Source organism: Martes martes, assembly GCF_963455335.1.
Source record: "Martes martes genome assembly, chromosome: 13".
Lineage (NCBI taxonomy): Eukaryota > Metazoa > Chordata > Mammalia > Carnivora > Mustelidae > Martes > Martes martes.
The window spans coordinates 24,339,992-24,354,883 of record NC_137901.1 but is presented as its reverse complement, the minus strand read 5'-3'; the positions used below and the strand labels follow the sequence as shown (position 1 = coordinate 24,354,883).

Genomic DNA, 14,892 nt, shown 5'->3' with positions numbered 1-14,892 from the left:
GGGAGATCAGAGGCAGAGGCAAGGTCGGAAAGGTGCTTCCTTACAACAAGCTCCTCAGGCTCGAGACAGCATGTGGTGAACACAGCTGCTGTGAGTGCAGAGCAAACGCAGTAGGGTGATGTTCCGGTCGACTAAGTTGCTATCTAGAGCCCCATAATGGACGTAACCATCTGCATGTGGGAACATTCTAGAGAACATGCCTCCCTGAGCGGTCTTCAGTGGATGGCTGCGAACAGATGGAGAACAAAGTGATTGCACTATGTACTTCCCTTCTCTTGGATAGATTCCCTCGTGCAGGATTGGCTGGAAAAACAAACTCTAAGAGTCCCCAGGAAGAACCCTTCAAGATGGCGGGTCAGGTTATCACGAGGGTGAAAATAGCGAGCATGTTTGCAAGTCTTATCCGAAATGTAACTAGTATCTCAAAAATATAAAGAACTCCTACAGCACCAAAGGGACAAATAACCGGGTTAAAAAATGGACCAAAAAAAATCTGAACACATTTCTTCAAAGAGGATATACAAATAGCCGACAAGCACACAAAAAGACGTGCAACATCATTAATCATCCAGGAAATACAACCAAAATCAAAATGGGATACCACTTGACACCCCCTAGGATGGCTATAATGAAACAGACAGACAATAACAAATGTTGACAAGAATGTATAGAAACAGGAAGCCACATCCATCGCTGGTGGAAACATAAAATGGTGCAACCATGGGGGTAACTGGCAGGTCCTCAAAAGGGTAAACAGAGTTACCATGCCAGCCAGCATTCCCACTCCCAGGTATATCACGAAGAGAAAGAAAAATACAGGTTCACACAAAAATACACACGTGGATATGCAGAACAGCATGATTCATACCTGCCCCCAAGAGGAAATAACCCAAATGTCCATCGACTGATGGATAAAACCCAGTGTATCCTTGCAACAGGATGGTATTAGGAAACATAAAAAAATAAAGTTCTGGTACATGTTAAAACCCAGATAACACAAAAAGCCACTTATCATAGGCTTCCATTGGTTTGAAATGTCCAGAGTAGACAAATTTATAGAAAGAGAAAGTCCGTGGTTGCCAGGGCTAGGAGCAGGGGGAAAGAGGCAGTGACCACTAACAGGAATAGGGTTTCCCTCCAGGGTGATAAAACACTCTGTGATTGGTAGTCATGGTTGTACGATGCTGGGAACATAATGAAAACCACTCTAGGACTGCCTACTTTAAAAGGATATTTTTATCATACATAAATTATATCTCATTTTTTAAAAGTCAGTGTGATGAACAAATGAGATTTGGGGAGGGCCTTTGTAAGGCAGTACATGAAACCTAGGACTTGTCATTATTTTAGCACCGATCCCGCGGAGGGGTTCCCAGCGCAAACGCAGCAGGGTGTGTGCCCACCATTCACATCACTGTTGATTAGCCTCTACTTGCCTTCCCCGATGTCCCCACGTACGTCCTGGGAAACACAGCCTCAGAGTCAGAGGTGGCCCCAGTCTGTACCTAATTCTTCCCCACTGGCTTGGAGCTGGAACCGAGTTACAAATTGAGGAGCAGAAATCCTCCGTGTTCGCACTGCCCAGAGACAACCAAGGGGCTGCAGCTGACCCTCGGCGCACAGTCTCCTCCGATGGCGAGTTGCAAGGCAGGGCACGTGTGCAGGCCAGCTGCCCGGTGGCCGTGACCAGCAGCCCTGCCGAGGACCCTGGGGCAGACTCCAGCCCGAGGGAGAGCGCGCAGCCCTCAGGCACAAGAGCCACGATGAATGGCTGTGAGATCGTGGGGCAAGAACGGTTTCGCTCCAAAGTAAGTTCTGCGTTACTGGCTTGGTGGGGTTTTTAATCGCAAGGCAAGCAACGATGGGTCTTTAGTCCTGACCAAACAGGCAGGTGGACTGAGCAACTTCTCCAGACTCCACCCTCCTTCCACGGTACTGTGTTTTGTGCATGTGGCGGCCGAGGGATGGAGGCCGACAAGTGATAAGTCTTTTCTGACGGTGCCGCTGAGTTTTTCTGAGGTAAAGAGGGGACGCACAGAAGATTTAGGCGTTTTGTTTTTACATATAAACCTTGCAGAATCAAGTCCTCCTCCCACAACATGTGCGTTGTGGTTAAATGGAGTTTGCTTCACAAATCCTCTGGGCCACAAAGCTGCATTGAACATGCCCCACCCCCTGAGGGAGACCGAGCATCGCACAGGCACAGAACACGGGGTGGGGGGGGTCAGCCGGGAGCCAGGTGACAGTGACAGTGGCCCAGAGGCTCTTCCCAGACACCGCATTCAGCACAGTGCTTTGTGTGTGTCCTAATGGCCATATTTCTTAGCCACTGCAGCGCATTTCAAATGGAATGCTACATTTCCATTTTCAATCAGACTCACAGAGAGCCACAATTCCTAGGCAGATAAAAATAAACGAGCATAGAGCCTAAGGGTGGGATGAGGGGTCTCCAGAGAGCTGCCGCCGGCCTGCCACTCTTCGTGCGTCCTCCCGGGCTGGCCGTGCTTGGGGGGCACTGGGCATGTGTTCACTTCAGAATGGGGCTAAGTGTCCTGCGCCCAGGGCATCAGTAGGCTGGATGCAGGAACTTGGCCTGAAATCTTGGCTGCAAAGGGCTGGCCTCTGCATGGGCTCCTGGGGAAGTGGCCTCCAGACATTTCATCATGAGTCCCTGGGATCCCGGGCCATGCATTCTTCCTCTATGCCATCTTCTTCCCTGGAAAGAGTTGGCATGTGCCCTTCGGCCACTTAAGTTGGAGAAATGTAGAAAAATGTTCTGCGTTTTAGTCCCTCCTCCTCAAAGAAGCCGCTCAAGTTTCGTTGGGCAATAGCTCTGCAAAATCGTGTTACTTAACAAGCTAAATCAAGTAAAATCACGTTGCTGTCTGGAGCCCTAGCACCATGGAGGCGAATTCTTTCTGAGATGAGCCCCCAGCCTGCTCAGGCCCCTCGGGGCTCCCAAAGGTCTCCCAAAGTCAGGCTAACAAAATGGGTGCTCAGCTCTACATTCTAAGGTTACGCTTTTGTTAGCTTCAAAAGCTAACACCTTGATGGGTACACAGTAGCTGTACCACCTTGTCTGGTTTATCCCCAGATACAGCAGACACCCCAGCCTCCAGGACAAAGCAGTAAGGGAGAGGTTCAAGCGGTGAGCTCCCTCCAAGTGGTTACCGTGACTGGCAGGTGCAGACGGGCAATGTGTGGAGTCACAAGATCATGGGCGAGGTAGCTCTGCTCCCAGCCCTCTCCCCACTGCTCAGCTTTCAAAGAAAGGCCACCCTGGGTGCCATGGCTCTGGGAGAGGGGATTAGCATCAAAATGAAATAATATGGAGGATTCAGCTTTACCACGACACCAACAAAAGTACCATAAAACTGTGGCGCCTCTTTCCAAAAGAGAACACTTCAAATGGCCATTTGGGGAGGGAATCCTCCCTCTGAGGCCTTGGCAAAACCTGCTAAGGCAGCACTCTGGACCCAAGCCCAAACGTGTAAATCACAGCATTAGGTAACATTTTCTGTGGAGCAGAAAATACCAGGTTTTTTTTCCTTCCCTCCCTACACTCACCACAATACTTGCAATTATGAAAACAAAAGGTACAGATGCCCTAGTGATTAGGTGTTAGAAAGAGGTGTGAATCGATCAGGGCAGCAGAAGGACACCCATCGGCTGCCCCACAGGACGTGAGTCTGCGGGGCGCGTCAGCGTTGCCGGCGGCGATGGAGTCAGGTGGAACGCACGGCAGGAAAGGCCATTTCCCATGTAGGTCTAAGGACCTGGAGGCAGTGTGCTCTCTCGGCAGCCAAGGCAGAGGAGGTCTGAATGAGGACACAAGCCAGTCTAGCACGCTAACACTGGGAGACTGAATAGGAAGAACGAATGAGGACTGACTGGCAGAGAAGGTCTCTTCCCGGACTGCTGGGCAGGAGACGTTATCGTCCCTTCTGTGCCTGCACGTGGAGCTGCTTCCGGGTTGGTGGAATCCTCCCACTGCCTCCCCGTCCACCCGAAGCCTCCTCCCCCGCCTCGAGGCCCACCTCAAACCTCACCTCCTCCAGGAAGCCACATTTCCTTCCAGACTTGGCCTAATTCTATGCTGCTGTTTTAGGGTTTTATCCCTTCTCCTGGACTGTGAACTCCTGACGGGCTGAGGTCATGACTTAGATCCTTGATTTCCTCCCGGCCATTGGTACAGAGCCAGAAGCTCCACCAGGGAGGAGTGGAGCCGGTGGCCAGGTTAACAGGAGAGGAGACATGGAGGCAAGAATATGTTCTCATTCTATAGCAGTTCAGGGAAGACCATGGGAGTGAAATCCTGTCCCCCTTCCTCTTCCACTTCCTTCGACAGAGGATTCTGTACCGACCGCAGCAGCAAACTGGCAGGAATGTGGGTGGGACGTGCGGTCACTGATTTCACTGCAAGGCTGCAAGCAAGTTGGGTGGGTGAGTCTGAGGTGACAGAGAGGCCCAGGGACCTCTCCCAGAAGCAGAGTCTAGAGCTCATCACATCAGACCCAGACTCCTGGCTTTTGCTCAATGGTCTCCAAGACAAGAGTTTCACACCCTCTGCAAAGCACTTGTCCTATCAAACAACTCATTGTGTTAATTAAAAGTTCTCGGTAAACAGGTGGCTTCTTACATCCCGGGATGGAGCCCCAGGGTCTCAGCTGCCCTCAAATAGCTCATTTTCACATGCTCGTTCCCTCTCCCCTGGCGTGGCATGGTCCCAATGTTCATGCCTCCCGCCTGCCAAGCCCCCGAGCAGCATCAGTTACAGTGAGAGACAGAAAGGAGCACCTGGGCTCCTCCGCTCACCCAGAATCTCTATGCTGCATGGCACAGGTGTGGCTGCGGGGACCCATGATCCCCAAGGTTCTTGCACAAGGACCCTCAACAGCTGAATGTGGGGCATCTTAGGTAATTCTTAGACCAACCTTTTCAATTCCTTGGAGAACACTGGAAAGCACTTTTGAGGTGACCAGACACACCAAGTTTTCACAAAAATAAAGCTAAACATTTCTGGTAAAGGCCTGTTTTACCCCGTAATTGTATCCATAAGGATGCAGTTTCTTGCTTGTATCTAAGTGAGTAATAAACATGTTATTGAATGTTTAAGTGCCTAGCACGGAGTGGGGGACTGTAGAAGCCTTATTTCACTATGACCATCTGTGATAGAAGTACTCAGTGATAGGGGAACCCAGGCTTGGAGATGGACTCGTTTGAGGTCGCCCAGCCAAGGAGGTTGGAGGTCTCTGTGCAAGCCACGCCAGACTCCAAAGGCCAAGGGTTCGACCACCAGGCTCCCCCGGCTCTGGCCCAGGCCCCGCACCGTTGGGCAGTCTGCGCCTCCATGTACAGGCCGGAGCCAGCAGGGTGCAGTCTTACTCCAAGCCTCAGGTCTGGGCCCAGTTCTGGGAGCAGGCAGAAAAGCCCACCCTTGCTCTTCACGCCCCTGACCCCCGTTTGGATGGCGCCTCTCACCAACGCGAGCAGTCGGGTGCTTGGCAACAAGCACACAGCCAGGCAGAGGAAGGGGGTGGTTCTAAGTCCTCGCTCCACCACAGCGACCTTGAGCGGTTCACTTCCTTCTGTGGGCCTCATCAGCAAAAGCGTGTGTCACACCATGACGCACCCATGTCTATATATAAAGCTGAAGGGAGGTCACACTCCAATACCCTTTCTACCGCAAATTGCCATCTTCTATTTTCCACCCTGGGTCATTTCACTAAATAAACAAGATGCCGGTCATGACCCATTACGGTGATTTCCTGACCCACTGACGGCTGCAAAGCAGTTCTGAGAACCAGCGGACTGGAGATGGTAGACTAAAGACCTTTTTTGGGGGAGGCCAACAGATAGGTGAGCCAGAGCAGGGGTAGAGCCTGGCAGCCTGGGGAGCACGCTTTATAAAGCAGCGGCCAGGCATCTCCCTAAGGCCCTTGCCACACTCGTAAGTTGTATGAACCACGTCTGAGCTGAGTGCTGTGTTTGGAGCAGCCACGGACGGTTGATCCGATTGGCTAGACTACAGTTCCTCGAACTCAAGACAGACCTACTGCGCCCATGGCCTGACTCAAAACACTGGTGCTGGGCCCCGCAGGGCAGACAAAGAGAAGGCAGGCAGAGCCCTCACTCGGGAAGGGCAAGCACGGCTCACCTCCTTCATGGAGCCGTCAGCTATCTGTGTTCAGACCCGAGGGTCGGAAAAGGAGATGGAGCCCAGGACACTCCCCGTCTTTCTTCTAAGCGGGGAGAGACACGGTTCAAAGCAAACTGAAGAGTCTTCCTCTGGGGCCAGAGTGCACTGCTGGGAACGATGCTCCAACCTGCTGGGTTTTGAAAAGCTGCCTGGAGGTTCCAGATCAGTGGTAGTTCTTGTACTCTCCGGGTCAAATGCAAACTCCTAATTCCATCACTAAGTCCCTTCCCAGGTCTAGCATTTGGGAGCTGTTGATGGTTACGTTGTTTCGTGGTCACTCCCTGCTGCTAGGAAGGCATTCCTCCACTGCAGTGGCCAAGTTCCAGCTGGAGATGGCAGGGAGGGCGGAGGGAGGCCTGGCCCACTCGTTCGCCTCCCTGTTTCCGGCTCCCTCCACCTCCTGACACACACAGGACTTCCAAGGACAGGGGCTGCTACACTGGCTCTGCTCGGCTCAGCTCCAACTCACGGCAGAAGACGCCTAGTCTGTGAGATGCTGGTACGTGGTACGACCTCATGAGAGCTCTCAGGTTGCCATTCACACCTCCTTCCTACTGCAGGCAAGCCTCTAGAGAGGATCCAGGACTGACATGGCTTCAACAGGCTCTAGGTGGCTCGAGGACTCATCCGCAGTACAAGTTAGATCTTGATAGTGTTTTTTAAATTCAAGACCATATGTTCCATCATGGATTTGATTCTATTTTAAAAGGTCTAGGGGTCCATTAACAGACAGATAAAAAGCTGTCTATGTGTACAATGGAATAGTATTCAACCTCAGAAAGGAAGGAAATTCTGAGCCATGGGGGAGCCTTAAAGACATCAGACTAAGTGAAAGAAGCGGGTCCCCACCACTGTAGGATTCCACACGGACGAAGGCTGCAGCGTCGTCAAAAACAGAGACCAAGTAGAATGGTGGCTGCCAGCCGTTGGAGGGGGAAGGAAATGGGGATTTAGTGTTTAATGGGCACAGAGTTTCAGTTTTGCAAGGCGAAAAGAGTTCTGGAGGTGGGTGCACAAATACGAACATACTTACCACCAAACTGTGCACTTCAAAATGGTTAAGACAGGGAATAGGTGTATTTAAAAAAAGAAAAAAAAAAAGTAAAGGGCACAAGGTGGGAGTAAAGGAGAAATCCCCTCTGCAGCTCTAGCTGGCTCCTCGCCCAGACCAGTGCCAATCTGAAATGCGAAAAGCTTCCCCAGAGGATGCCACCGTGGACTCCCAGGCTTCTCAGGCCAAAAGGATGTTCTCCCCTCTGTCAGCATCCTGCTTGGGCCCTTAGTGTTCGGGAACCTCACGCAGGATGGGTCTCTGGCTGACAGCGTATAAACAGGTTCCCTGGGGAGCCAGGCTCCGGTTGCCCCAGGAGGGCGTTACCTGGATGGGTAGCCGGCTGCGCTGATTCGGATGGTCTCCAGCACCCCACACGCCCGGAGCTGCTGCACTGCTCTCTTTGGGTCAAAGCTGCAAACACAGTAAGACAAGCTGTGAGTGGCCATGCTGGCAAAGAAATGGAACTGGAGAGGGACAGACGACTTCTTCCTGAACCGAGACATAGACCCTCATGTACCTTGAGCACAAGGTCGGGGCCAAGCACTGACTTAAAGGCAACGACTGGCAGGCGCATGAGCCGTATCAGCACCCCGGTCCTGTGCGCATTCGCGTTCTCACCTGGGACAGATCATCGTCTTCGTGGCATGACTGAATTCTGTCTAGCTTCCAAGCCCCATCCGTGCTTTCTCCCCAGGGTCTTCCCTTATTATCTGCACCCACGGGGGCATCTGCGCTCAAAGGCCAAATCATATACACTCGCCACCACCAGCAGCACGTGGCTCAGGAGTCAGAGGGGCGATTTTCGGGCCCGCAGAGCTGGGTTTGAACCGGGACATGGTCACTCACCAGCTGCGTGGGTCATCTGGGGAAGGCAACACCGCCTCCTCAGGCCTTAGTACCCTCACCTATAAAATAGGGGTAATAGTAGGACCCCTTTTTTAGGGTTAGTGCCAAGATGAAACCTAACGGCCCAGGAGAGCAGCTAGCCCAGCAGTGAGGACATCAGCACATGTGCAGGGTCAGCTGCTGTCACAACAGCTGCCCGGTTAAGACTCCAAGACCGATCTTACGGTCTTCAGGGACATGAGCCACATCTTCAGCAACTCCTGTCCCCTCAACTGCTTAGCCCTGAAAACCCAGGATGTCTGCCAACATGTACACCGGGTAGCGCACTGTACAGCCAGCAGTCGGGCATGGTCTGGGCTGAGTCCCCCCGGGAGAGAAGTGTACAGAAGCGCACAAAGCCACAGGTGAGAACCACAGTACCAGTGCGGTGAGAAGACAGGGGGAGAGCAGCTGGGGTGGCTACGGCAATCGGAGGTGGGTGGCTTCCTGGGGAAAGAACTCAGCTGGACCAGAGTTAATCTCCGTACTTTGCTAAGACCACTACCCCACTCAGAGAAGGGATGGGAAGTAAGTGTTCCCTTTCTTTCTGGCTGCTCCTGAGCTCTGTTCCAGCCCAGGGCCACGCGTCTTGTGCTCCTTCCGCTCTGGGAAGTGGGTGGCAGGCGGGGTGGAGGCTCAGATCGCGGGATTCTGGGATCCTGTTCACTGGCTGTAGCACACACCTCAGGCAGCCTGTGGACCCCGTGGAGAGAGATGGGCAGCTTTATCTCCAGGACACCAGGGGGCACCCGTGCCTGCCGCCTTGCTAACAACCCTAGGAGTCCTCCCAGCAGCCAGGCCCCTCAGGATTCCACAGGATGGGTCAGGGTTGGAACCTGCGGTGCTCGGATCACAGCTCTCCACGGGAGACTTAGCCTGCCCTCCCACCTCTCTGCAGGAACAGATCGGCTCCTAGTGCCAGCTGCCCTCCTACGCCAAGGACCCAGCAGTCCTTCGAGGCAGAGGCACTGGGCCAGCAGGCACCTTCCAGGTGACTGGAGACCACAAGCTGACCTTGAGTCAGGACTCTTCTGCGTTCCAGGTGAGCCCTGGGACTCAGTGTCCCAGGAGACACCCACACCCTCCTCCAGGCCTGTGCCCCCTCGGCCTTCTCCTGCCCAAATCCTGCTACTTTGGACACCCAACTCCTCCAGGAAGTCCTCCTGATTACTCCGGTCCCAAGGCACCCACGGCTCTTGAGTAAGGGACAACTGAGCACTCAAGTCTGCACAGTACTGAGCAAGCCAGTTACTTTAGGGGAGTTCATTTCATGTTTTCAGGTAGGCAGAAAGCTCCTCAGCAGAAGGTCTTCCAGGATGAAAGAAAACCAAAGGAGCATGCGTGGGGAGTCTCCATGGTCCCCTCTGCACTAGTTCTGAGGTGTCACCGGGACGCAGCACTGCTCTGGGGTCCCAGAAAAACTGTAACGCACGTGCAGTGGTACTGAGGAGTCTGAGAACACGGGGCATAAAGGATACTTGTGACCTGGACTGACCCGAGGCAGCCTTCGGGATGCAGGCTCGGTTGCCCTCGTCTTGAAGGCGGCCAGTTGGGCCCCGAGTTCGGAACGTGCGGTGGATGTGCTCACGCTTTGGGGAGGGTTTCCCGTGGGCTGCCGACCTCTCCCCTGAGGCTCTCTGCACCTGTGCTCTCCAGGTCTGATTCAATCTGCTGTGTATGCTGGGGATGGGCAGCGTGCTTGGCAAGGCTCTGTGACCCCTCGTCCTTCGTGGGCTGCGGGCCCACCTGCAGTCCTCCCCACTCCCCTGCTCACACGCGTGCTTTCCTCCTGAGTTGGCCACATTCTCTTCCGTGAGGGATGGGGGAAGAGAGAAAGGGCAAAGGAGAAAACTCGGTATGGCCGCTAACAGCTTACACCACTGTGGGCAACACGTCCTCTCTCTGGAGCTCCCTTTCCTCATTCATTCAACAGAGGCTGAGAGTATCCGCCCAACCAGAATTCACCGGTTGGTCGTAAGGACTAAGTGGTCGCAAAGAAGAATGCTATTAGGAAGAAGCCAGCAGACGCTCCGCCGAGAAGCTCTTGCCACCCCCTTCCCTGTTCACAGCCCCCAGGGGGCATGTAAAACCAGCCAGCCTCCTATATTTTAATCTTATCTCTTCAACGGTAAAGAAAGCTGTCACAAGCGTGTCTCCATCAGCCTCCCTGTGCGTGTTACCAGGCGAGCCGGAGTGGAAAACCAGCTCCTCCTCGCTAATAAATTTTGGAGGACCACAGTGAGGACCGGCAACACTTAATTCTGGACTGAAAAGTCGCCAAAGAACTGTAGAGTCCAACCGCTGAAACACAGGGGTGCACTTTCTCCTCCAGACACTGTGCAGACTCAGCAGAGCCCGGAGCCGAGAACCGGCCCCCTCGGCAGCCCCGCGCCACTTCCCTGATTTTCGCACATGCTGCCAGCTCCCACCCATGTTCAGCACCCCTCTGTGGCGTGATGCAGTCACATGTGAGGACCCCGCGACTCTCAGGGTTGTCCGCGTCTGAGCTCAGGGATCCGTCCAGTTCCTCCAACTAGCGAACCCAGGCAGGTCACACTCCCCCAGGCCACCTCCTCCCCAGACACTTAAGCACCCCCACCTCAGTAGGCTTCTCCGCTCCTGCAGCACTCCCACACACGCATGGATGGTCCCTCCTATGCTGCGGTCCGTGACTAGAGACTGGCAACACCTTAAGGATGAGGGACATTTCTGTCATTCCACTAGTCCTTACCCAGTGTCCAGTGAACAGTGGGTACGATGGATGTTTTTGGAATAAAGGAAGAAGCAGAGGGAAAAAGACTTTTCTACAAGGGATGCTATCAAAGCATGTAGTGTAGGACAGCGGTCCTCCACTGGGGGTGCAATTGCATCCTCCAAGAAACACTTGGCAATCACAGAGCACTTCTAGTTGTCACAGTGATGGGGATGCTACCAGCATACTACAGTGGACAGGACAGCCCCCGGAGTAGCATATTACCTGGCCCAAAATGTTAAGGATGTGAAGGTCGTGAAAACAGTTGTAGGGGATCAAGGGGAGGCATACAGAACTTTCTTTCTGGAATAATTATATACATACATATATATTTTTTGTAATAAAATATTTTAAATAATGTTATATAACTCATCAAAATTGTTATGCCTCTCACTAATAACCCACATCATCTCCTTGATTTCTTTCATCAGGATGACCTGCTTTAGCTACAGTTAGCAGATGAAGAAATGAGGCCAGCAGTATAGGGCTAGCTCGAGGAACAGCCCAACAAGTGGGAGTAGAGCCCAAACTAGAATCCAGGTGCTCTCACCTCATTCACTATTCTCCCCACTTTATTACGGAGATTTTGGTCCTGAAGGCAAAGGAAGGTCTTAGAAACATGGGCCATTAGGACTAGACAGGCATTCTGAAAGCCTCCAGCATCTCTTTTCATCTGGGAGGGGAGCTCCGGGAGAGAATCCGGCAGGTGGCAGGCACCAGGCTGTGAGGAATGAACTGCGCAAGTCGCAGCTGGCACCCAGCCCTCGACTCTCCTCTCTGGGGCCCCGGCACGCCGCCCCTGCCCTTCACACATAATCCAAGTCTTTCACGCACGCGGCCCCTCTCATAGCCTCTCTTCTTCTGGAGTCAGCTGGTAAGCAGATGTCACACACGGGGAATTCCTAACCACTTCTTGGAAACTGGGGGGAAAGGAAAAGAGTCAAAAATCAGCAGGCTTCAAAGAAGGCTGACGCGGCGTTGTCTTCCCGACCTTTTCCAGCACGAGGCCCACCTGGGTGCGGGTCAAGCTTTATCAAATAAGAGGAACAGCTGAAGGGAGTTCAGATCTTCACTCTGACAGAGTTGCCAAAAGAATTTATTTCCCAGAAAGACGTTAAGCTAGGATCAAAAAAGGAAGTCAGAATGTTGGGAATAAAGGGCTTTAAAAATTTAGAAATGTATCTCCTCTGACCAGAAGATAGAGCCCGTGTGCTGGCTCAGGGCGGTTGGAATAATGGGGCTGCAGAGGTAAGTAAAGACTTAGGGCAGTATTCCAGGCAAGTACCAGAGTCTCAAACAAGGTGACAGAGGAAGAGAAAAGAGAGACCAAAATAACACCTTTCCAAGCAAACTCCATGAAACTTTGATGATGACTCAACATTGGGAAGTAAGGATGAGGGAAGAATCGAGGCTTATGCCATCCAATATGGTAGCCCTCAGCCAACTACAAGTATGTGAATATAGTTAGAAGGACAATTCAGTTCCCCAGTCATAGTGGCCACATTCCAAAGCCCACAATAGCCGCACATGACTTGTGGCTACCACGCTGGACAATGCAGGTCACAGAACAGTCCCATCCAACACAGAAAGTTCTATTGGATAGCACTGGTTCAGAGCGACTCTCAGGCATGGTCAGTAACAAGCTGTCAGGAAGTGGTTATGCCATTTACTACATAAGAGACCAAAGACAGAGGAACCATTTCGGGGGGTGGGGAGGGACAAGGAGTCTGATTACGGACATTGCTGAATGTGACTCAGCCAATGAAACTTGCTGGAGGCATTCAGAAACTCTGGTCCAGAATCTGGCAGAAACTGGAGATGAACAAAGACACTGAAGAGTCACTGCCATACAGACTTGGGTGGGGTCAACCACGTGGGCATGGATGGAGTTGGAAGATGACATCCAAGACAGGGGTAGGAGCAGAATTAGACTAGAGGAGTGGGGTAGGGAAGGTGAGTGGGTATGAATAAACCCGGAAGCTCAATGGTAGAAGGGATGTGAGAAACAGGACCGTCTTCACATCTCCTCACTCAACATGTCATTTGAGGTCAAGTGTCCCCAGTGGAAGACGTCTTCTCTGACCACTCCAGCTATCCTGCCACCTCTGAATTGAGACCCAGGTATACCTACATTTCATGTCACAATTTTATGTGGCTCTCTGATTCAGGTGTGCACACTCCTCAACACCACTGTAAACCCCGCAGGATGAGGGAACTGTACTCCCTCATCCTCTTGAATCCTTCTAGACAGCAGACAGGCAGAACCTGGTAAATGTCTGTTGGCCTGTATTCAGCAAGTAAACCATCTGCGAGGTGTGAGATCAACTATTCGTCCTGTTGCAGACTGCCCCCCCGCCCCCCCACACACACACCTCAAGGCTGTCCTGAGTCTCTTCCACCTGAACTTATAAGGAAACATGAAGAGACCAGGCTTGATCAGCCTGACTCCGGCCGAGAGGCGGCTGGCCAACACCCGCAGCAGCACTTACTGGAAGGGGAGCTTCTCGTCATTCGGCTTGATGCAGCGCACGTAGTGTGGCGTCGTGGCATTCAGGGTCTCCATGAGCAGATGCAGGGAGGTGCGGAACTGAAGAGACAAGAGTCAGCACCTGGTTATTTTTCTCTAACATGCTGCAAATGTGTAATTAACCAAGAAACTCCTGCAGACTGGTGGGTTGCTGATAATGGTTATCGTCGTTATGGATCCAGAAGGATAGAACAAAACACAGAGACCCGGGTCAGGTTCCATCTGACCCTCCTGCCTGCACTGCTGTAGATCCAGAACCAAGGCCCTCCCACATCCTGCCATTAGGGCTGTTCAAACTCAACGGGGGGAGCCCAGCGGCTAACATGTCTGACTCAGCACAGTAGATCAAATGAAAAAAAAGGGGGGTCAGTGCTGGGAAATAGGACCTAAGTCATCACAGTGACCAGAGGCTGATTATTGGTAAACCAAGGCCTGGGATCCCCAACATCCAGTGCCTGGGCATCCTGGAAGTTAGGACAGTAATGAGAAATGTCCAGAAGAGGCAAGTCCAGTACAATGGAAAGGTTAGAGGCTTGGCAGGGCTTGGTAGGCACTCCCTTCTCTTGGGAGAGACATTGGACATAGACTCCGACAAAGACCCGCAGAAGAGACCTCAGTTTTTGAAGTCCCCAGGCTTCTTTAACTCAGCCTGCAGATTCTAGGACGCTCTTGTCTCTTCTACCAGGTGCCTGTGATCCTACTAGGGGAACTAAATGCACTTCTTGGAGCGATACTCATCCCCTTTTTCTTTTTGGTCAGTTCTCTCTAGAGAGGGCTTCCAGTGTCCTCCTTCAAAGAGTACGTATGGGCTGAGCTGGGGGCTGAGGCTGCTCTGGCCCCCTTTGACTCTAGAGCCAGCCGGTCTTCATCTACAGAGAAGCTGGCCTGGCCACACGCATCCTGACCCACAGTGTCCCACCAGAGGCTGACCTGGTGGCCCACGGTTTTCTTGTGCTCCTTGTTGGATGCTTTCAGGGGGGGTCTGGCGGAGCGAATGTTGATCTTTGAAGACGAGCCCTTCCCAGATGTAGTAGCAGCAGGAATGGAGTCCTTGTCATCGTGAAACAAGTCAGCCACTAATGGAAACTAGAAACAAACACAGGAAGAACACTGAACTCAAGATCTCTTGGACTTTCCAAGTAGCTTTCTGGTCCATACCCAAGACAGCTAGAAACAAACATCCATACACAGACTTGTGCACCAAAGTCCATAACCACATTATTCACGGGAGCCACAAAGTGGGAATAACATAAGTATCAATCACAAAGTGGGAATAACATAAGTATCAATCAGCTGGTAAATGGGCAGAATACGGCCGACCCGTACCGTGGAATACTGCTCAGCGACACAGAGGAATGAAGTACCCAATGCCCCACAGCACGGATGGGATGAACCCTGGAGACATACCAAGTGAAAGAAGCCAGACACAGAAGACCATGTTGTGCATGATTCCATTTACATGAAATGTCCAGGGA

General features: G+C 52.4%; 1 protein-coding gene across 1 annotated transcript in view; it reads right to left on the bottom strand.

The window, feature by feature from the left end:
• The window catches only part of MYO5B (myosin VB), a gene marked incomplete at its 5' end in the record, with an annotated part of 248,587 nt that overhangs the window by 77,643 nt on the left and 156,052 nt on the right, over positions 1 to 14,892 (bottom strand). Inside the window, 3 exons of the mRNA XM_080821604.1 lie at positions 7,578 to 7,664; positions 13,380 to 13,477; positions 14,348 to 14,503. Coding sequence (XP_080677730.1) covers positions 7,578 to 7,664; positions 13,380 to 13,477; positions 14,348 to 14,503 — 341 coding nt within the window. The remainder of the gene's footprint in view (positions 1 to 7,577; positions 7,665 to 13,379; positions 13,478 to 14,347; positions 14,504 to 14,892) is intronic.